Below are 22,806 nucleotides of genomic sequence, written 5' to 3'. Positions count from 1 at the left end.
TAGTTGTTGGTACTGCCATGATGCCATATGTCCTAGTAAGGTTTCTAAGGCCTTTGAAGGAAAACAGTCCCATGCATCTTGTGGGAATCGTGTGGGTTCCAGCCCACCCTTCAAATGCATTGAACACCATATGCCCTGTCTGTTGGAGAAGTTCACTAAGATGAGGGCAGATGCTTTGTTGTTCACTCCTCAGTCACTCCGTCCCTGTTTGCCATGAATTGGGATTAAGGGACTGGTTCAGCCAATCATTTGGCCCCTAAACACATGTTTTTGCTCCGTTCTGTGTGAGCGCTAGAGACTGTTCTGTGTGAGAATAACAGGAGACCAGCAGTTTCTGAAATACTCAAACCACCCCATCTGGCACCAATAACCATGCCATGGTCAGTCACTGAGATCGCTCTTTCTTTCGCTCCCTTTCTTTCTTTATTTCGCTTGCTTGCTCCCTTTTTCTTTCTTTCGCTTGCTCACTGCCTTTCTTTCGCTCGCTAGCTCCCTTTTTCTTTTGCTCTTTTTTCTTTCTTTGTCACTCACTCTTTCTTTCTCTCTTTTTCTTTCGCTTGCTCTTTCACTCCTTTTCTTTCTTTCCTTCCTTTTTCTCTCGCTCGCCCCCTTTCTCTCGCTCGCCCTCTCCCTTTTCTTTCTTTCCTTCCTTTTTCTCTCGCTCCCTCCTTTTTCTCTCACTTGCTCGCTCTTTCGCTCCTTTTCTTTTTCTTTCCTTGCTTTTTTCTCTTTTGCTCCTTTTTCTTTCTCTTTTGCTCCTTCTTTCGCTCACTCGCTCACTCTTTCGCTCCTTTTCTTTTTCTTTCCTTGCTTTTTCTTTTGCTCGCTCCCTTTCTTTTGCTCCTTTTTCTCTTTCTCTCTTTTGCTCACTTTTCTTTCGCTCCTTTTCTTTTCTTTCCTTCCATTTTTCTTTCTCTCGCTTGCTTTTTTGCTTCTTTCTTTTTTCTTTTTCGCTCACTCGCTCTTTCGCTTGCTTTTCTTTCTTTTGCTCGCTCGTGCGCTTTTTCTTTCGCTCGCTCGCGCTTCCTTTCTTTTTTCTCTCTTGCTCCTTCTCTCTCTTTCTTTCTTTCTCTCTGTGTTGTTGATGACATGCATACAGCACATCAAATTGCATAACTAAATATGTAATTTTTATTTTAAACAAACAACAATTAAAAACGTGTTTGCAAAAAACTAACATGAAAATAAAATAAAAAATGAGTGAGAAAATAAAACAACCAAATGTTTGCTTTTACTCAGGGAGCAATTCTGAAAGGCTCGTCAAGTAATTAATGAAGGCAGTCAACATTGATTAAAAAAAAATCCACAGATCCTCTACCGATTTTGTCCAGGCTAAGAAAAAACAAGGCTTTTCATCCAGAGAGCCAGAGATGGAGGGATGGTGGAAAGATCCTTCTCTTTGTCAGAAGGAAAGCAAAAACATCACCACCCCGTACCTGAGACTTGTTGGTGCAAGGAGCAATGGGAGCTCCACAAATATCACTCCAGTTCCAGCACTCCAACTTGTAGCTAAAAGCTGCTGATTAAAGTATTTAAAAATATCAACTTTTTTTAACGTCATCTACGGTACATAACTATTTTTGGAAAGGGGGTTGTACAGGTGTTCCTATTAAAGTGGATTGTGAGTGTATGTTTGGCTTTTGAGTTTTCATTGTGATTGTGGTGTAAATGTTCAGTTAGTTATGGTAACAGTATAGCTGACCTTTTCAAAGTTTATTCATTTTGTCGGCATTTTGTTTGGGAAATGGCAAAAGTTAAATTTTGCCATGAATTTGTTTTAATAGGTGATAGGCCAGTCCACGCTTGTAGTATTTGAGTCCAGGACTCTGACTCATGCCCTAATTTTAAGGATTCGTGACTTAACTTGGACTTGAGCACTGATAACTTGGACTCGTGCATTAACTGCATTTGGAGACGAGGGCTCGGATTTTTTCTTTATTTTTTGTAACGTGCCATAATAATTTGGCGCAAGATATTTATATCTACATTAATTTTTATACTAATTTCGTGCAAGAGAATGCACATTCACCTGTTCAGGAACAAACTAACGTTAATGGCACTAAAATGCCTGGAGAGAAGCCCCTAGGATTGTCTGCTTTGCTTATACAGACTTCTCGTGCAGTGGGAAAAAATGCACTGCTATGTGTTCTATAGACCCCTTTCACATGACGTCACCGCGCCGCGAGATTTTGTTAGGCGTCATATTGGAAGACCAAGTACATGCACTCACAATATAAAACAAAGTACGAGCGAGAGTAAAGTGACACGATGGCTGATAATTTGGGTTATGTGAGTACATTACCAGCTGCAGAAAGGGCACGGTATGTGGAGAAACCGGCTGTGATTGATGGGTTTGACCCATATGATAAGACTCGCGGCAAGGGAGAATGGAAACATAAGGAGGACCAGACACCAATTCTGCCATCTGTTTGCTACCCAGACACTGTAAACTATTTGTTGTTTACACCCAGTGCCTACACCCAGTGTTCGGACTATGCCGATATTTTCGGGGGGGTCCCTTTTTTCCCTTGGGGGTGTGTGCGCTTGCGCTTGTCTCGGAGCGCGGATCTCCAAACACATGAGAATCCTATCTTGCGCACATATCATGCGGACTCCACACACGCATCGCGTCTGAAGTCATAACTCATCAGGGGAAATCGTGTCCGCATTGGCATGTTCAAAAAACAACCTCGCGTCAACAATGATACCACATGCAAGAAAAAAAAAAAAAACAGTCAGGCTACTCAACAACCAACCTGGCAGCAGCGAGCAAGCCCCAAACCATCCGAAATAATTATTATTATTAAATTGTAGAAGTCTGGGAGGCTTGCTCCTCATACAGTTATCAACTTGGGGCCACTTTAGCATGTTTTAAATCTGAATTCCTTGCGTTTGCTTACCTCAGTGTCCGCAGATCATGCACAGACTTATCCATTATATCCACAGTTTTTTGCCAAGTCTCACACAGGTTTCTTTCAAGTCTACTGTTGGGCCAATAAATCATAAATAAAACAGCTCAGATTTGTTTAAGTCGTTTGCCACTCCACTTTATTCTCGTGGGTTCACATACCGCTGCCGTTATTTCCCCCTAATCACGAGTTTGTTGGTCTTCCAAAATGGTGCAGGGTCTGTTTACTTCCGGTTTCGGGTGACGTCAGTGAAAGGGGTCTATATGTAGAAGAACTATCGAGGAGACGACGGGGACAACCTCGAACTTTAATCATCATTTTTGGCAAGACTCCACCCAGAGAAGGAAGTGATGCGCTATGTTCATTGCTCTGTTGATAGCGGGACTTGCTTGCTGAGCGATGAACTAGCTAGTGTTCACCCCTCATGCTACTTGCCCTGTTGATAGTGGGTGGGGCTTGCTGAGCGATGAACAAGCTTTTTATCTGTAGCCTATGAACTAAAATGGGGCAGTCAAGCAGTAACGTTAGTCCAACACAGTAGCACAGATGGTTTCACATAAAGGCAGCAACAGCCACCATCAAATGGTGCGGATGGAGTCTTGTTCTCGACTCAGCTCGATAGTGGACTTGACTCAATTTTCTTGAATGACTTGGACTTGAACCACGGGCGATCTCCAAGGTTTAGTGACTCGACTACAACACTGGGCCAGTCTCAATTTCATTTTCACCCTCACACGTATTCTTGATGTCGCATGATTTACTGATTAATCCAGAGCCGGGAGGAGGACGCCCTGGAGCAAGCTGTATGATGTTGGACGTGTTGGTGTGGATTTGATTCTGACAGTCGAAACATTGCAGTGCCATTATATGGCAGAATAAAGGCCTATCATTTTTCTTTCAGTGTGTGGTTTTTTTTTTTTTTTTGGGCTGTATGTGTACACTGTAATATATTATTACACCCATGTTCTTGGCAAAATGGGCTTATTAAGGAAATGTTTAGTAGTTTTTTTTTAAAAAAAGAGCCAGATCTTCCAATGGAGCACTTGCATGTGACGTCACAGCCGATCCAGATTGTGACAGACGCCATCTTGTCGGTCAAACGTCATATTTCCGCCTACTACTTCTGCTTCTACTTCTACCTTTTCTTCTGGAAAACCCTACTATATACAATTCTACTACAACGGCTGCGGCTACAAGCTCTCCCTACCTGTGCAGGTTTGTTTTTTGTGTGTATTTTTGCGTGTTGTTCATCTGTACCAGACTTCAATATCCACTCCAACCGTATGGACTTACTGGACATGGGTTTCCAGCAGAAAATGACGGTTTGTAGCAATTTCCATCACATGCACAACATTCCGGACGAGAAAAAAAAAAAAAAAAACATTCCGGACGAGATAGCAAGACCAGCGGGGTCTCTGTGGATTGTTATCGGAAGCAAAGCGAAGGAGGCGGCGTCGGGAGCGGAAGCAAAAGCGAGGCTGTAGAGCCGGCCTGTTGACTAAGCTCAGAAAACAGCTACTCAAACCTCCACTGCCAAGCCTCTACCTCTCCAACGCCAGATCCATGGTAAACAAGACGGTCGATTTGGAATTACAGCTGGAATTACCTTATTCTATTCTATAATCGGCTGGTCAGTGCAGTACTAGTAATACTTAAGTGACTTACCCATCCAGTGAGGATTATTTTCTTGTTTACAAGATGCCACATCTGAGTCGCTGACAAATCCTGAATTTCTGTAAAGGTAACTGTCCAGAGATTTATAAGCACGCAGTGCTTCACCACTGAACAGCGAGGGAAAGTTGATGAGGTAATTATACACGTCTGGGTATTCCGCTGGCAGTTCAAAATCCACTGACACGGTCGTGAAAACTCCGTCCGGAAAGCCATAAGGGTCACTAATCTGTAGATCGTTTATTTTAGACATATATCTAGTTATCTGTTCATTAGAAAAATGAGCCGTGTAGTCCGTCGGTTGAAATTGATCCATTCTGTACACGAGTGCAGCAGTATTCAGCTGTGTTGTTGCCCGACAAGATGGCGTCTGTGTACTTTCCAGTCACGTGACTGCAAGATCTCTATAGAAACCAAGTCTGTGATTACACTGGTGGCTATTGTGGACTATCAAATAAATAATTTTAGAAACCAGAGTAGTCATTATAAGATGTGGCAGGCTGAAAGTGCTCCTGCTGGGCAGACAGGAAACTTCTTCCTGCGGTTACGTTCGCTATCTCTGTCATCTACTCAACTTTAGCACTAAATTGCTTGAATGCCCTTTGTTATTTATTACAGCTCATCAACTGCAGGTCTCCTTTACAATCTTCCTGTGGAATACTCACATTCCAGCACAATTTACCCACACACACACACACGCGCACTGCAGCTTTCTGACCCTAGATTTAAAGTTATTTATACAACCTAGCAGGGCTATAAATCTAGGAGGGGCTTCTAAACATGTCCATTTGCCCACACATAGTGCCCTCTCTGTCCTCTCACCTGCCCCTCTCTTCTATTCCTCTTATGGAAATTGTAAAGTACAGCTGTATGTCGTGTATTTGTAGGACGAGAATGAGAGCAGTGCATCCAGCTGGAGTGCCTCGGAGAAGAGTGTGCCTAAACCTCGACGAGTCCAGCAGAGCTCCCCTGACCCTGACTTACCCCCAGGTGAGTGGTGGCTTCAGGGCCAGAGTGTTGGCTCTTATCAGACAGACACTTGTTACACAACCACAAAACCATCTTGTGTGTCTTCTTTCAGTCAGTGGGGTTCCTTTTGTTAGTTTAAGCATCTTTGTAGGGTTGATCAGGATTTAAATCTAAAGTCTTGTTTGTACTTTAAAAAAAAAAAAAAATTTAAATCCAATCAGATCTGTAAACCTATGGAAATCATGCACACTATAACCGTAGCTTTTAAGCTCTGCCACAGCACGTGTTTAATATTAACACTGTCTTTTACTTCTTTACTAGCGCTTTACTTCTGTGTTTTTACTTCTTGCTAACTCGTGTCAATGAACACAAACATTCATAAAGTGACACCATCCGCTCGATCATGACAGAATGTCAAACTGTAAGTGTTCATTCAGCCCCTGTAGAGCCATAGCTTGTTCAGTAGAGCAGTTAAGCGAATTAGGTTATTGTGTATCTAGGGAGGATTTGCTTGCATGGGCCTAAATGGGATAACATCCCACTATGCACCTTTCTCTCTCTCTCTCTCTCTCTCTCTCTCTCTCTCTCTCACACATACACACATTCCCTCGCTTTGTCCCATGAGCCCATGACCTGAGAGTTTGCACTTCACCTCACATACATAAAAAAACGTGGAGGATAAGTACAACCCCAATATCAGAAAAGTTGGGACACTGTGTAAAACGCAAATAAAAACAGATTTTTACATATCATAGAAACCCAATATTTCACTGAAAATGGTACAAAGACAATGTATCAAATGCTGAAACTGAGATTTTTATTTATTTTTTTAAATTGTTTTTTTAAAAATATATGCTCGTTTTGAATTTGATGTCCGCAACACGTTTCAAAAAAGTTGGGACCTGGGCAACAAAAGACTGAAAAAGTTATGCTTTAAAAAATAAATAAATAAATAAAACTAATTTTGTTAATTGGCAACAGGTCAGTAAGATGATTGTGTATAAAAAGAGCATCCCAGAGAGGCGGAGTCTCTCAGAAGTAAAGATGGCGAGGGGTTCACCGCTCTGTGAAACACCGCGTGGGCAAACAGTGCAACAATTTAAGAATAACGTTCCTCAATGTAAAATTGCAAAGAATTTGGGGATCACGTCATCTATGGAACATATCATTAAAAGATTCAGAGAATCTGGAGAAATCTCTGTATGCAAGAGGCAAGGCTGAAAACTGACATTGGAGGCCTGTGATCTTCAGGCCCTCAGGAGACACTGTATTTAAAGCAGACACGTGTCTGCAGTGGAAATCATAGAATTTTTATCATGTGTATTTGATGCGTTTTATTTATTTATGCAACTTTTATTTGATTTAATTATTTATTCATAAAGGAATTATAGTACTTTTTTTTTTAGAAATGCTCTTACCATGAAATAGCCTTAGGTGCTGACGGAATTTAAAAAAAAAAAAAATCACTCACTCACTCACTCTTTTTATTTACATTTTAGTGTTCCAAATTTTCTTTTCCCCCCTTGGAGTTATAGTATCATAGTTAGAACATGAAACTTTTACTCATATGAATATGAGTAAAAGTTTCATGTTTCTAGTCATGTCATTAGAGAAATTTAAAATGTGAATTTAAAGCTAGACAGCTTTTTGATTTCATAAAATGGGTGAAATTTAGTTCCCTCTGAAATTTGGTCATTGTGATAGGTTTCTGTAATCTCATACAAAATATCAGGCCGTTCTATGACTGAGAAGTTATTTAATTTGAGCGGATTCCCAAGCAAATAATGTACATAAAATCCCTCACTTCGCGCAGCCAAGCAGACAGAGGAAGTCCATGTGTGCATGCGCAGGTTTACCTTGACCGTGCACTGACAGTTCCATCATTCTGTCGCTAAACGAACAGCTGATCACACCGAGGTGCTCGCTGACCACCGATATTTATTAGTTTGGTCCTGCGTTTCCTTTCCTTCGCAACGTAATGCCTTTTCTTCTTGCTTTCCGTTACTGTAGTTGGCCTTTCACGTTTCTTTCGCACACTCGTGCCTTTCTCTCCTGTTTCAAATTTGTATCCCACAATGCCTTGCACGAACTGGGAAAGCCCACTATGTGATGCGTGACGTACCTAGTATCTTGAATTGGGTCATGGAAGAAATAGCAGAGAATTTAGGGCCATGCGGCCTTAAATTCATTAATTGTTCTATTTAAGTGGGTGGCACGGTGGTGTAGTGGTTAGCGCTGCCGCCTCACAGCAAGAAGGTCCGGGTTCGAGCCCCGTGGCCGGCGAGGGCCTTTCTGTGTGGAGTTTGCATGTTCTCCCCGTGTCCGCGTGGGTTTCCTCCGGGTGCTCTGGTTTCCCCCACAGTCCAAAGACATGCAGGTTAGGTTAACTGGTGACTCTAAATTGAGCGTAGGTGTGAATGTGAGTGTGAATGGTTGTCTGTGTCTATGTGTCAGCCCTGTGATGACCTGGCGACTTGTCCAGGGTGTACCCCGCCTTTCGCCCATAGTCAGCTGAGCGGCTAGAGATAATGAGATGAGATGAGAAAAATAAATAAAATTGGAAGTCTGATTTTGAATTCAGTAGCTTTCGGTCCATGAAACAAAAATAATTGGGTGTCGGGAAAATTTCTTTTTATGACCTACACTTGAAAAATCTGAAAGACGGTCTGTTTCTCTCCATCTCTGTCTCTCCAGGCTATGTACAGAGTCTGATCCGTCGTGTAGTAAATAACTTGAATGTCGTGATCAATAACCTGATTCTGAAGTACGTGGAGGATGACATCGTGCTGTCGGTCAACATCACATCAGCGGAGTGCTACACAGTGGATGAGCAGTGGGAAAGGGCCTTCATGGACATCACCTGTGAGTTTCCAAATATTGCCTGTCTGTGCATATTTCCATGAAAAGAATTTTTATTATGACTGTTACACCTCTTCTTTGCATGCGATCAGCTAGTCAAGTGTTTCCATTATCTCACCACAAGCTATCACGAACCAGTTGCATTTTTTTTTTTCCATCATGAACAACTGAGACACAGTCAACAGTGGCACCGTTGTTCTGCCTCACGAATGAAATGAAGTATCTTGACGAACCAAATTTTTTTGTAATAGATTTATGACACAACGATTTCACGGTTACTGCCATTAGTATAACTCGTAACAGAGTTACTATGTAACTTATAACTAATGTTAAACATAATCTTAGTGTTATTGTTCAATAAATGGAATTGCTTCCGAGGAGTCATTTGCATTGTGGATTGACCCGCTCCCCTTCTAAAGCAGTTATATGTTTACCGCCTCTGTCCTCACGGCATGATTTGATAAGCTCGTATCTACAGCGCGTGCATCCTTCCCCTCTCCTTCTGTCTTCCTCTTTGTTTCATCTCCTGGATCCCATATTCTTCTCTTCTTGTTTCTGCAGCTCCCAAGTTTGTTTTGCGGAAGGTGATAAATTTTGCGGACTGCACAGTGTGTTTGGATAAACGGAATGCCAGTGGGAAAATCGAGTTTTATCAGGACCCGTTACTCTACAAGTGCTCCTTCAGAACTCGACTCCACTTCACCTACCACAACATCAATTACAAAATCCCAGCCATCATCAAAGTAAGATGCCTCTCTCTCTCTCTCTCTCTCTCTCTCTCTCTCTCTCTCATTTCCCTATCATCTTTTCTCCCTCTTCTCTGTGTGTCCTTAGCAGGACTATTGGCATTGCACTAACACTTATTAACTAACACAGTTAGCTGAGAGCGGTGTAATAAAGCTTGGTTAATTAATTGCCTGTTTCGAGATGCTGTTACCACAGCATGTGTATGCTAGGCTTGTCGCAGCCTCCCCAGACAAATGACCATTCGCAACTATGGGCAGTTTAGAGTACCCGGTTACAGATGAAAGTCTTCCGGATTTATCCGGATATTTGACAAAACTCTTGAAAATTTCCGGTTTTCCGAATGGAGAAATTTATTTTTCGGATTTTTTGCGTTCCTAGATGTGGCGTAATACTTCGCATCGTCCTTGCCTGGGCGCGGTCCTTAAATAGCCCAAACATAGTTCATTGATTAAAGACAGATGTTCTTTGTTAACGGCGTGTGTGCCGGAGCTCGTTAGGCGCGCCTTCAGGTGCACGTGCTAAGGCGTACAGGACTGACACCGTTCTGCGCAAGCGCAACACAATCGCACTAGAAAGCATGTTCAAGCTGCCAGTGTAGCTGCAGTCTTTGTAGTTGCGAATTACGAGTATTTCCTCTTGTGTTAATAATTGGCCATGTCAAAACAAGCAAAACTTTCCTCCTTCTTTCGACGTGAAGAGAGGTGAGCAATTTATTATATATATATATATATATATATTTTTTTTTCCATCAAAGTTTCATTTTGGCGGCACGGTGGTGTAGTGGTTAGCGCTGTCGCCTCACAGCAAGAAGGTCCTGGGTTCGAGCCCCGGGGCCGGCGAGGGCCTTTCTGTGTGGAGTTTGCATGTTCTCCCCGTGTCCGCGTGGGTTTCCTCCGGGTGCTCCGGTTTCCCCCACAGTCCAAAGACATGCAGGTTAGGTTAACTGGTGACTCTAAATTGACCGTAGGTGTGAGTGTGAATGGTTGTCTGTGTCTATGTGTCAGCCCTGTGATGACCTGGCGACTTGTCCAGGGTGTACCCCGCCTTTCACCCGTAGTCAGCTGGGATAGGCTCCAGCTTGCCTGCGACCCTGTAGAAGGATAAAGCGGCTAGAGATGATGAGAATGGGATGAAGTTGCATTTTGTGGCTTCGAAGCTAAGTTTTAGTGCCGTTTCTAGAACACAACATCAAGAAAACGTGGAAGAAACAGCAATAATGGAAGAGCCGGTTTCTAAGCTACCTAAAACTAACAATGGTAATTTTTGTTACATAATGTACTCAGGCTGCCAGTCAGTGTGTGACACACACGCGCGCGCACACCCTGAAAAATCCTAGCTACGCCCCTGATTTACACGAGAAGTTTGGTGTTCATTGGTGTGTTTAAATTTACAGGCAATACGAACGAATGTAAACAATTGGCTTCAACTCGCATAAATATGAATTGGAGATTTTTAGTTCACTTTAGCTTCTGCAAACGCACAACTCTGCTAAAAGATTGATAAACGAGGCTCAGTGTCCCCAACATTGAAACCTGAAAGCTTTAGAAACTCTAACAGACCTTTACTTTTTAACAGTACTGTTTTGGGATTTGGCTGAGTTTACCTTCAACTGTCTGATTTTTTTCAAAGTAGTTAACTGTGTAGCCAGGAAAATCACCGCGTTTTCTAAATGCACTCCTGAAAATTACTCATTAACTAGGGGAATTAAATTTGATATTTTTGACATGTTAATCATTAATGTACATGAAAGAAAAAGGCTTAAAAGTTATAACTTGTTTTAATGAAAATAAGTACTAAAATGCACTAGATTGCAGGGTTTTGCGTGTTTGTTATTAAAATTTTTTCAGGGGACGTTGCCCCCCCAATCTTTGTTTGAGTTTCAAAAGTTCAGGATCTTTTTCTTCGCTCCACTTTCATCTCTACCCAGTTAACGTAACCGCATGTCTTTGGACTGTGCGGGAAAACGAAGCACCCGGAAGAAACCCGCACAGACACGGGCCGAACATGCAAACTCTACACAGAAAGACCTCGTTTGGCTGTGAGGTTCGAACCTGGAACCTTGTTGCTGTGAGGTGACTGTGCTAACCACTGCACCACCATGTGAACCTGTGACAAGGTCAAGGGTGTCAAAGGCTCATTGATTCTAGCCCATATGGTCCAATCCAACAGAATAGCTACTGTAGCACAAGCTGCTGAAAAACTTAATGCTGGCTAAGGCTACATCCACACGACAACGGCAACGAGATTTTATTTAAAAAAAAATCGCGTCCACATGGGCAACGGATCAGTAAAATATCAGGTACATATGGCAACGCAACGCTTGCTGAAAACGATGCAATACACATGCCACACCTCTACGTGTGCTGTAAGACGGTCCCATCGGAGACACCAGAACAGTAGAAGAAGTAGGACGCATGCGCATAAACCCCTTCTTCTACCCGGTGTGAAGCACTGACAGGAACAAACGCACAACAGCAAGAAGAAGATGGCTGTGACTACGCGAGGAAATCGTGCCTTCTGTGTGTACAAATTAGTTTTATTAGTGTGCAGAGTTTTATATAACTTAATTTTCTTATTGTGTGTGAACATTTTGAAAAGCATTTTTATATAATTTATATAACTTTTTTATATTGTGTGAACATTTTGAAAAACAGTCTTATCCAATAAAAAAAAATAAATTCAAGAAATGGTTCAGTTACTTGTTTGTTTAAAAGAAAAGCTGTATACAAAAGTGAATGCAATGCAGTGGTTCATACAAAACAGCGAGAGTGCTGCTTGTTCTAGTCATGTGGTTGTGACATCATCGTAAACAAATCCGTTCTACTCATCCAGACGACTTCGCAACGGCGCCGTTGCCAGATTTTTCCACTCTGGAACCCGTTCTCAAAAAATATCGTTTTGGGGCACCCAAAACGCCGGTGCCGTGTGGACGCCAGGCCGAAACGATAAACAATTTTATCAGATTCACCTGAATCCGTTGCCGTGTGGACAGCCTTTAAAACAGGAAGGTGTTGGCACTAACTTTTTCAGCAGATTGAAGAACAACAACAACTTTATTCATCACACCTACGCTTGTGCAATGCAGTGAACGCACACGTGAGCAATGAGCGCGCACACACGCATGCCTGGAGCAGTGGGCAGCCATGCTAACAGCGCCTGGGGAGCAGTTGGGGGTTAGGTGCCTTGTTCAAGGGCACTTAAGCCTAAGGCCACCCCATGCTAACCTAATCGCATGTCTTTGGACTGTGGGAGGAAACCCACACAGACATGGGGAGAACATGCAAATTCCACACAGAAAGGCGCCCGTCGGCCACTGGGCTCAAACCCAGAACCTTCTTGCTGTGAGGCAACAGTACTTCGCATCGTCCTTGCCTGGGCGCAGTCAAAGTGCTGATGACACGTTTTTGACATCTTTGGCGATGTTTTATAACATAAAAAGTAATTCCCGATGATCCATATATTAATTCACGAAGGCGCCTATTTTACAAGTTATGATGATAAACGCGGCTATTTGGGCAAATTTGACGGGGCTGCAGCACCCAGGAGACGAAGGAGGAGGAGGAGCTATATGACGTCAGCGAAAGAACCTTCCTCCTAACTTACCAGTTTGTTGTTGATGCGACAGGTGTTCAGTTTATCATTATTAGTATTTGTATTAGACATTATTATACATTTATTTATTTATATATATATATATATATATATATATATATATATATATATATATATATATATAAATAAATATAGTTATTATGCCTTTGCGTTGTGTTGCCGGCTTTTGCTCCAAAACCTACAAGGATGGGGTAAGTTTATTCAAGTTTCCCAGAGATCCCGAGCTGCATGCGAAGTGGGTGAAGCAAGTCAGGCGCACTCGTGACAAGTGGGAGCCCTCACCAACATCCGTCCTGTGCTCTGAACACTTCGATTTGGATTGTTTTGACACCCTTCCCAGCTTAAAAGAATCTCTTGGGTGTTCAGTTCAGCACAAATGTGTGTCCAATCTGGCAACTACACAGTGTTGCCAGATTGGGAGGTTTCCTGCCCAGTTGGGCGGTTTCAAGTGCATTTTGGTGGGTTTTGAACATATTTTGGGCTGGAAAACGTCAGCAGTATCAGATACTGCTGACGTTTTCCAGCCCAAAATATGTTCAAAACCCACCAAAATGCACTTGAAACCGCCCAACTGGGTGGGATTCCTCCCAATCTGGCAACACTGCCAGTATTCCGGAGGGGGTCTACCAGTAGCTATGCCGGATCCAAAGACAGTCCTCCTGTCAGAACATGTGTTGTGAAACGACATAAGATAAAGGTACGTAGAGCTATAGATTCTACATGATAATCATAAATGTAATCATAAAGTCGGCGTGATATCAGTCATGTATTTGCTTGTGAAAGCTTGCGGCTTTCATGTAACCGCCGCCTAGCAACGAGAGGCAAAGGGTAAAGAGGGTAGGCTATCATAGATTCTATTCGGAAGAGAGCAACACAATTCTAGACTCCCAGAAGAGGAAGAGCTAGCACTAGAGAGTTCACCGGCGTTTTCATGCGCCATTTCCATTGAGTAGAACTAGAGTAGAACAGCCAGTGAACCGCAGCGTGTTCTTCCGCTGACGTCACAACATGGCCGCGAGCCACGGACCCAGTTTTCTTGCGCTGTGCAATTAAAAGTTGGATATTCGCGTAACAACAGCTTCTTTTCACGTAATTATAACAGAAATCTAACATGTTTGCCATGTTGTATAGCTTATTTAAGAAATTGCATAGAGTCATGTTCGTGTCATCAGACCTTTAAACACACCAATGAATACCAAACTTCTCGTGTAAATCAGGGGCGTAGCTAGGATTTTTCAGGGTGTGCGCGCGTGTGTGTCACACACTGACTGGCAGCCTGAGTACATCATGCAACAAAAAATAAATTACCATTGCTAGTTTTAGGCAGCTTAGAAACCAACTCTTCCATTATTGCTGTTTCTTCCACGTTTTCTTGATGTTGTGTTCTAGAAACGGCACTAAAACTTAGCTTCGAAGCCACAAAATGCAACTTCGATGGAAAAAAAAATGTAATAAATTGCTCACCTCTCCATGTCGAAAGGAGGAAAGTTTTGCTTGGTGCCACTACACCACCATGCCGCTCCATGGGACTATATGGGCTTGCCTTCATGCCCCATTCGACACCCATGACCCTGTCACCAGTTCACTGGTTGTCCTTCCTTGGACCACTTTTGGTACGTGTTAACCAGTGCATACCAGAAACACCCCACAAGATGTTCCATTTTGGAGATGTTCAGCCCCAGTCATGCAGCCATCGCAGTTTGGCCCTTGTCAAAGTTGTTCCGATCCTTACACGGACCCCCCCCCTTCTCTTCTGCTTCCAACACATCAACTTCTTCAAGGACTGACTGTTCTCTTGCTGCCTAATATATCCCACCCCTTGACGGGTGCCACTGTAACAACATAATCAATGTAATGCACTTTACCTGTCGGTGGTCATAATGTTATGGCTGATCGGTGTGTGTATTTTATATAATGTATATGGATTTTTTTTTTTTTTTTGGTGTACAGTATATGTAGGCATGTAGTTGTCAAGATGTACACATTTTTATGCATGTGCGTGTTTTTCAGATCCACACAATGGTTGAGAGCCTGAAGCTGTCTCTGACGGACCAACAGCTTCCCATGTTTGTGCGGCTGCTGGAGCTTGCAGTGGCTCTATATTACGGGGAAATTAGAGCTCAGAGAGATGCAGAGAGAGAGGAGAGCACCTCTACCACCGAAGTTGTCATTAACATTCCAGGTTGGTGGCTTTACCAAGACCATCCTTAAACCACTTTACTGTTGATGTTCTGTGCTTAGGAAAATGACACGATTCACATCATGAGATTTTATATATGAGCGATTCGACGCTTATGGGTACTGAAATGGGGACATGAGCTTATTTTTAAAAATTCACCTAAAACTATTTCTTTTTTTTACCATCAGGTCACAAAACATGTAGTCTTTAATGAATGATATGTTAAAAGATAACTTTAATTTTCTGAGATGTAATAAAAACATATTTATATGCCAAAGTCAGAACGTAACAGAAGTGTTGTGGACATATATATTCTCAATTTTAACAATGTAGAATTACTTTTTGAAATCTAGGAAGGTGATGTTTTAGCAAATATAATTAATAAACATGTGTAGTAGAATAAACATACACATTCTTTCAATAAGATTAACATGGTATATAGCTAGATTGTAATTAATTTGTAACAGACGTGAGATGGACAATCGTAACAGAAGTAATGTAACAGACATCATTTTGGAACTCATAGGCTTGACTTTGGCATAAAAATATGTTTTTATTACATCTCAGAAAATTAAAGTTATCTTTTAACATATCATTCATTAAAGATTACATGTTTTATGACCTGATGGTAAAAAAAGAAATGGTTTTAGGTGAATTTTTAAAAATAAGTTCATGTCCCCATTTCAGTACCCATAAGCGTGGAATCACTCATATGCATTTTTTTTTTAAAGTCACATTTCAGCCATGTTCCTTTTGTTTCTACACGTGGAGACAGATTTGCTGACACACACACAGAGCTCGTATTTTTCATATTTCTTATAGTAATACAATACGCTAAAACATACACACACAGCTCATGTTGTACATGCTGTGTTTCCGCTATGTACACTTGGCTGCGGCGGGCCGCCGCACCTTGATTTTTGCCGACGCACCTTCAGGAATACCCCTAGGAGCTATATGTATTCGACTGCATTATCCGTTGCTTGCCCAGTCTTTGCGTTTGGGGCGAAGCGCAGTTCCACTGGCCGAGCTAGCAGTTACTTGATTGGTTTCCACGGGTCACCGTGGGCTCTGATTGGACAATGTTCCGCCTGGAGCAGCGTAGCCAAGCCAACCTGAGGTAAACTAAAGGCCTCTGCATGCTCTCGCGACAAGGCTTTCGCAGATAGCTTTTCGCAGACAGTTGTAATTTATCGTTGAGCGGGGAGTAATAGGCGTGCGCGATGTTATTCACCGGCACAACGCAAGGGGGCGCGAAGTCGCTAGGAGTAGTTGGTGGGTGTGGTTAGTGGAGTGTTTATCCTTCGGTTACTTATAATGACTAGAACTTTTTTTTTTTTTATAATGACTAGAACTGGAGTCGTATAGATGTACGTACTTCCTCAATCAACCGCTCTTCGTGCTGCTCCATCTTCGCTCGTGTTTTTTAAAAATTCCGGTCGTGAAAACAAACCAAACCGGGAAAGTAGGGAAGCGGAAGTGCGTGTACAGCGGATGTAGAGTGGACCGATCAGAGCCCTCTTGTCTGCGACGCTGTCTGCGAGGCTTCTGCGGTGGTCACAATTTTTGGGAAGTGCGCGCAGAGCGTCTGCGAAGGTGGGGGGGCTACGCAGACACTGTCTGCGACGCTATCTGCGAGGACTGGGTTGTCAGCATAAATTGGCCTTAACTGCTACGTTTTCTTCGCCGATTGTCGGGAGAATTAACGATGAATAATCGAATAATAATTAACATCTTTATATTAAAGTAATCATAATTATTGCTATAATTTATCCCATTAGATTCCATGGCGGCCGGCATCGGCCGTATTGTATCCCATAGCGGCCGGCGTCGGTGTTTTAATAGGCTATATAGGTGAACGGACGACGCCATCATCCCATTTACAGATAAGCCTAAATACTCTTAAGATCAATATTTCAGACCCTCTTCGATTTATTTTCATAATAAAAACACGTCTTTGTAATCAATTATTTTTAGATATTTTAGTTTTACTCTAGCTCTTGCGGTTTGCGAGCCGTCCTTGGATACAAACCACAGGTTCTATCTGATAGCCTATACACTAAATATCGAAACTTCAGACCCTCTTCGGTGTGTTTTTAGAACCAAAGCCATAACGTTTGTATTTAACTATCTTAGTTTTACTATGAGATGTTCCAGCTCCTCCTTGTCCGTAGTCTAACACAGAGTCGATAGTTGGAATTGAGATGAACCGCCACCGTCATTTTACAAGGCTCCGGTGCGCGCTGTTCAAATGGTAGGCTACATCATTTTTGTTGTGGATGAATTGTATTTCTACGCTCCATTATAGTGATGATAGTAAACTTGGACATTTAAAAATGGTCCCACGCCACACTTCGCCATGCTGCTTCATGTTGATTTTTAAGCGATTGACCTAAGCTACGGAAGCTCGTAGGTAGCTGAAGCCAGGGTACGGCCAAATGTTTGTCCGTGACAGACAGCGAAATTCATTGCTTGAAGACTTGCACAACGCAACAACCTATAGGCTATTCATTTTTGTCGATGAACGTGATTCTTCTTAACGAAATTCTTAATGGTCAATTATCGATTAATCTAGGCTATTGGTTATGTGATGTCCATCCCTAATTCGAGCATACACTGTTGCAGAAAGTACAACACCGACGCGAGTTTTTAAACACAGCGCTTTTTCCGAACGTCAGTGGGTGTGTGTGATCATCTGCGAAATGCCATATCAGATCAGAAATGATCAAAACCACGTTAATTTCAAAATGTCCATGGAAATGTTTTGAAAATATGAACATTTTAGGCAGGTAGCAGTAATCAAGCAGGAGAGCAAAGCAGACTGCCAGAACAGGAAAGATGCAGCGTTCATGTGCTGTGGGAAGATGATGTTTTCCAGTTGGGAAGTGGTATTTACCAGTGTGTTGTGTTCACATGCTTTTGTTGTTGTTGTTGTTGACAAATTAAAGATGGTGGAGCAGATTCAGAATCAGGCCTGTTATTTGGCTAAAACAATTATAGATTGCCTTATTCATCAGCTGCAGCAGGAATATGAGTTATCAAAAGTCAAAAAAATGCTGAATATTTCCTGATCATGACAAGTAGAGATTTTCTTAACACATTGAATGCCACGCAGTTTTTGGAAATTTGGCTGTAGCCACAATGAGAGTAGCCAGTATCTAGATCATTGTTGGCGTTCTTTGGACAGCCACAGAAAATTTTGTATTAGGCTATAATATACATAATATAATATACATAACATGACTCGTTTTTAAAAGGTGAGAGTCAGCTTTCCGTAGGTGAAAACCACTTCTTTCTTGGTTCATAAGCTAGTCCTGTACCGCTCGCCGCCATGTTGAAAAGGTTAAAGTTCATCTCATCTCGGCAACTCGCGTATCAAAATTTTCTACGAGTTGCCCAGTGGAAAATACCACAAGAGGAGGCGTTCATGTGTGCTTCCCATGTCGGCGTTTGGTATTTACCATAATTCCCATAGCACATGAACGCACCAAGAGAATGTGAAAAGAGGGGAGAGAGAGAGGAGAGCAGCCAAAAGAAGGGCAAACACAGGGCCACGGGCTGGGACCCTACATGGGTTGACAAGCCCAGATACAAACCTTGGCTTTATCACACTGACCATGGCAAGTATTTTGTGGCTACTTTAATATCAACCAATTCTGCCACTCATAGTCTTTGTCGTGTTAATTACCTAGTCTTTCAAGACTAGGTTTATTCATTTATTCCCTTACAAAGGGTCACCATTTTAGTGTGTTTTTTGTCAAAAAATTTCTCAGAATGCTCCCGTATCCTTGTACTGGGGTGGGACGTCTGAGCGCAGGTCTTGCCACCGCACCTTCAAACATATTTTCTAGGGCAGTGGTTCTTAACTGGAACAGTCTTGGGACCCACAATTTTCCATGGTCATTAGGTCGCGACCCAATTTTTTTTAGCGTTCAAGTCAATTTAATGTAATTCTCAAAATATAACCATAATATGTAATAATAACTTATTATAATAATAATACCTGTGTTTGCATCTGCATGGCCATTATATGCTGTATGTCTGATCAATAAACATAGGCAAAACGACGGCTTCATGCTCTCATGTGCAAGTGTCTCACCACATACCACACAGATGGGTTTCTGTACCATTTTGTCCTCAACACAACTAAATCCATATTTCAAATATTCGGGGTCGTACCGTCGTTTCAACATGTTGTTCACCACTCAAATGACTAGCACGCACGTTATGTCGCATAAACATTCTGCATCTATGGCAACAGATGACACGGAGCTGGAATCGTCTATCAAAATGAGTTGCAAATTGTCGCAGAAAAAAGTTGCACTTTTTTTTAGTGAATCAATGAATTAGCTTTTTTTTTTTTTTTACACCACAGCTCCGCGACCCACCCAGGACCCCTCCGCGACCCACTTTTGGGTCGCGACCCACCAGTTAAGAAACACTGTTCTAGGGGAAACACTGACATGCTTTGTGTCGGATGCTCCAAAACAGCACTTCTGAAACGTGCACATCCTCCGTGTGCGTGTGGTGATGTGAGCGTCCCATATGACCTTCCAGACTCAGAACTTGAACTGAAAAGCATAAAAATTTTTCATTACAGACTGACACGGTTAATTTCACACCTGGCAGTCATTGCTGCTTAAGCTGCAGGACCGCTAGGTTTAAGAAAAGACAAAGAAAGGAAAGGATCATCAACTGACTGCTGGATCATTAGAGTGAAAGGTTATATTGAAGTATGTGGGGCTACTGGGAATCTTCAGTCCTAACCTAATGGTGTTTTTTTTTTCCTAAAGGGACACCTTCAGCAACATTTAAACATTTCCCGTATGATGATATTTTTCTCTCTCTGTCTTTTCAGTCTATCTCACTGCACCTCCTTGAAATAAAGTCCGTTTTGTCTCTCCTTCACAGCAGAGGTGGTGAGTGAGGGAATGGATCCAAATGCATCAGGTCAATATTCAACACCAGCTCAGGGCATGCAAAATGACAACGAGGATCAAGGCTGGGTGTCGTGGGCCTGGTCCTTTGTCCCAGCCATCATCAACACCGGGGAGGAGGAGTATTACGCCGAGATGGAGAACACTGGGAATCCCAGCCCACTACAGTCCTCTTTCAGGGAACCCATAATCTCTGTCGGGTTTTACTGCAACAAAGCATCAGTTACGTTCAAGGTGAGAGCCGAAGAAACTTTTTTTGCTTTAGGTCGTGGCTAGCAAAGTCATTTGGGATTAAGCCTAGGTCACAACCGGACGTACGATTTTTTTTTTTTTTTTTTGGCCGTGCGATTTTTGGCATTTCCCAAATCGCTGCGTTTTTTTTTTTTTTTTTTTGGTTCGTGGAGAAAAACGCACGTTGGCCGTAAGTTTGTCTTGCAACCTGAAAAAAATGTAAGCGCCTGTAGAGTTTGTTTGACATGACAAAGAACCTCTGCAGCCAGTCCACGGCTTGAAAATCAGCATGTCACACGTGCGCCCTCCATGCGTTTCACGCGTGCCCTCCGTGCGTTTCTTGCGTTATTTGCACGTAGACCGGCCGTAGGAGCACGTACGGCCAGTTGTGACCGAGGCATTGGGGGCAGATCAGTCCAAGTGTCACAAGAAAGGGGCTCCACTATTCATTAATAATCTCATCTCATTATCTCTAGCCGCTCTATCCTGTTCTACAGGGTCGCAGGCAAGCTGGAGCCTATCCCAGCTGACTACGGGCGAAAGGCGGGGTACACCCTGGACAAGTCGCCAGGTCATCACAGGGCTGACACATAGACACAGACAACCATTCACACTCACATTCACACCTACGGTCAATTTAGAGTCACCAGTTAACCTAACCTGCATGTCTTTGGACTGTGGGGGAAACCGGAGCACCCGGAGGAAACCCACGCGGACACGGGGAGAACATGCAAACTCCACACAGAAAGGCCCTCGCCGGCCACGGGGCTCGAACCCAGGACCTTCTTGCTGTGAGGCGACAGCGCTAACCACTACACCACCGTGCCACCCTCATTAATAATCTGTGCCTTTTATATTTTATAGGTCTATTCAAAATATTAGGCACTGGCATATTCCTATGGCTATAGCAGCTATGTAGCCTTCAGTAGGATTAGCTAGCCTTCATAACAGCATCATTCATCTCCCTACGATGAGTGAAAATCGGCTGTTTGAGTTCGCTTCTTTTCATGTTTATGGTTGCCCAGTTTACTGGTCATAATCTTTAACCATGATTTTAATTGTTTTATTGTGACTTTTTGGAGCTTTTTTTAAAATTTTTTTTGATGTTTGTGTTTGAGGGCGGCACGGTGGTGTAGTGGTTAGCGCTGTCGCCTCACAGCAAGAAGGTCCGGGTTCGAGCCCCGTGGCCGGCGAGGGCCTTTCTGTGTAGAGTTTGCATGTTCTCCCCGTGTCCGCGTGAGTTTCCTCCGGGTGCTCCGGTTTCCCCCACAGTCCAAAGACATGCAGGTTAGGTTAACTGGTGACTCTAAATTGACCGTAGGTGTGAATGTGTATGTGAATGGTTGTCTGTGTCAGCCCTGTGATGACCTGGCGACTTGTCCAGGGTGTACCCCGCCTTTCGCCCGTAGTCAGCTGGGATAGGCTCCAGCTTGCCTGAGACCCTGTAGAACAGGATAAAGCGGCTACAGATAATGAGATGAGATGTTTGTGTTTGAGTGTTTTTGTCCGTCGGTGGTGGTGTAGCTCCGGACCCAGTTTTGGGCGTCGGTTCCCCCCAGGCCTTGGTTTGCCGTGGGTGATGCCTGTGCTCCTAGCTATGGACTGCAGTGAGCTCGTTGCTCAGTTTAACATCGTGGTTATCCAGCGCTCTGTGCTTTAGTGCTTGGCGTGGTGTTCCGAGCGATGTTGCTCGGTGGCGTCGCGGCAGCTGTGCAGGCAGTTTAGGACGTACCGACGCTCTGCGTGGCGGCGCTTCTGTGCTCGCTTTGTGGATCCATGGCGTGATGTTGCCTGGCGGCAACGCGGCAGCTGTGCTGGCGGTGTGGGACTTGTTTTCGTGGGACTGTGGCTGCTGCACCATTGGAATGACATCCTGGCCTCTATTTGGTGGCCTTCATTTATTTATTTATTTTTCTCTCTCCCTATAATTGTAAAGCGACCTTGGGTTTTGAGAAAGGCGCTCTATAAATTGAACTACTTGTTTATTATTTGGAGCAGATATTCTTTGGGCAGAGTGACTTGTTGAGAACAAGTTAAACAAATTGGGTTTGGGGTTTATTTCTCTCAAAGTATGCTCTTTTCCATTTCTTCTGGAACACTCGGCATTCAGAATCTCCCGTATGTTTCCTCAACGTTTTTTCAGCGTATGTACAGTGCTGGCCTGTAGCTGTCCATTAGCCTTCATGCTGTACAGAACCCGGTTTGGGAAACTGCTCCGCCGCATTGGAACAGATTCCATAATGGATCAATTAGTAGCTGCATTGAGATGTAATTAAAGGCCATAAGTCTTTCTTTCTTTCTTTCTTTCTTTCTTTCTTTCTTTCTTTCTTTCTTTCTTTCTTTCTCCTTTCTCTTTCTTCTTTCTCTCCTCTCCTCCTTTCTTCTTTCTCTCTTCTTTCTTTCTTTCTTTCTTTCTTTCTTTCTTTTTTCTCCTCTCTTTCTTCTTTCTCTCCTTTCTTCTTTCTCTCCTTTCTTCTTTCTCTCTCCTTTCTTTCTTTCTTCTTTCTCTCTCTCTTCTTTCTTTCTTTCTTTCTTTCTTTCTTTCTTTCTTTCTTTCTTTCCCCTCTTTCTCCTTTCTTTCCTTTCTTTCTCCTTTCTCTCCTCTCCTCCTTTCTTTCTTTCTTTCTTTCTTTCTTTCTTCTTTCTCTCTCTTTCTTTCTTTCTTTCTTTCTTTCTTTCTTTCTTTCTTTCT

The 22,806-nt window shown here is 42.9% G+C and overlaps 1 protein-coding gene across 8 annotated transcripts in view; it reads left to right on the top strand.

Moving 5' to 3' along the window:
* The window catches only part of LOC132867290 (intermembrane lipid transfer protein VPS13B-like), a 335,496-nt gene that overhangs the window by 34,061 nt on the left and 278,629 nt on the right, over window positions 1–22,806 (top strand). For 6 of the 8 annotated variants that reach the window (XM_060900105.1, XM_060900102.1, XM_060900107.1 and 3 more), the window contains 5 exons: window positions 5,468–5,570; window positions 8,244–8,411; window positions 8,970–9,151; window positions 14,778–14,949; window positions 19,858–20,117. In XM_060900105.1, the coding sequence (XP_060756088.1) occupies window positions 5,468–5,570; window positions 8,244–8,411; window positions 8,970–9,151; window positions 14,778–14,949; window positions 19,858–20,117 (885 nt within the window). The remainder of the gene's footprint in view (window positions 1–5,467; window positions 5,571–8,243; window positions 8,412–8,969; window positions 9,152–14,777; window positions 14,950–19,857; window positions 20,118–22,806) is intronic. The other 2 variants (XM_060900109.1, XM_060900106.1) reach the window with 1 other exon arrangement.

Source organism: Neoarius graeffei, chromosome 19 (assembly GCF_027579695.1).
Source record: "Neoarius graeffei isolate fNeoGra1 chromosome 19, fNeoGra1.pri, whole genome shotgun sequence".
NCBI classification, from domain to species: Eukaryota; Metazoa; Chordata; class Actinopteri; order Siluriformes; family Ariidae; genus Neoarius; species Neoarius graeffei.
This window is presented reverse-complemented; position numbering and strand designations above follow the sequence as displayed.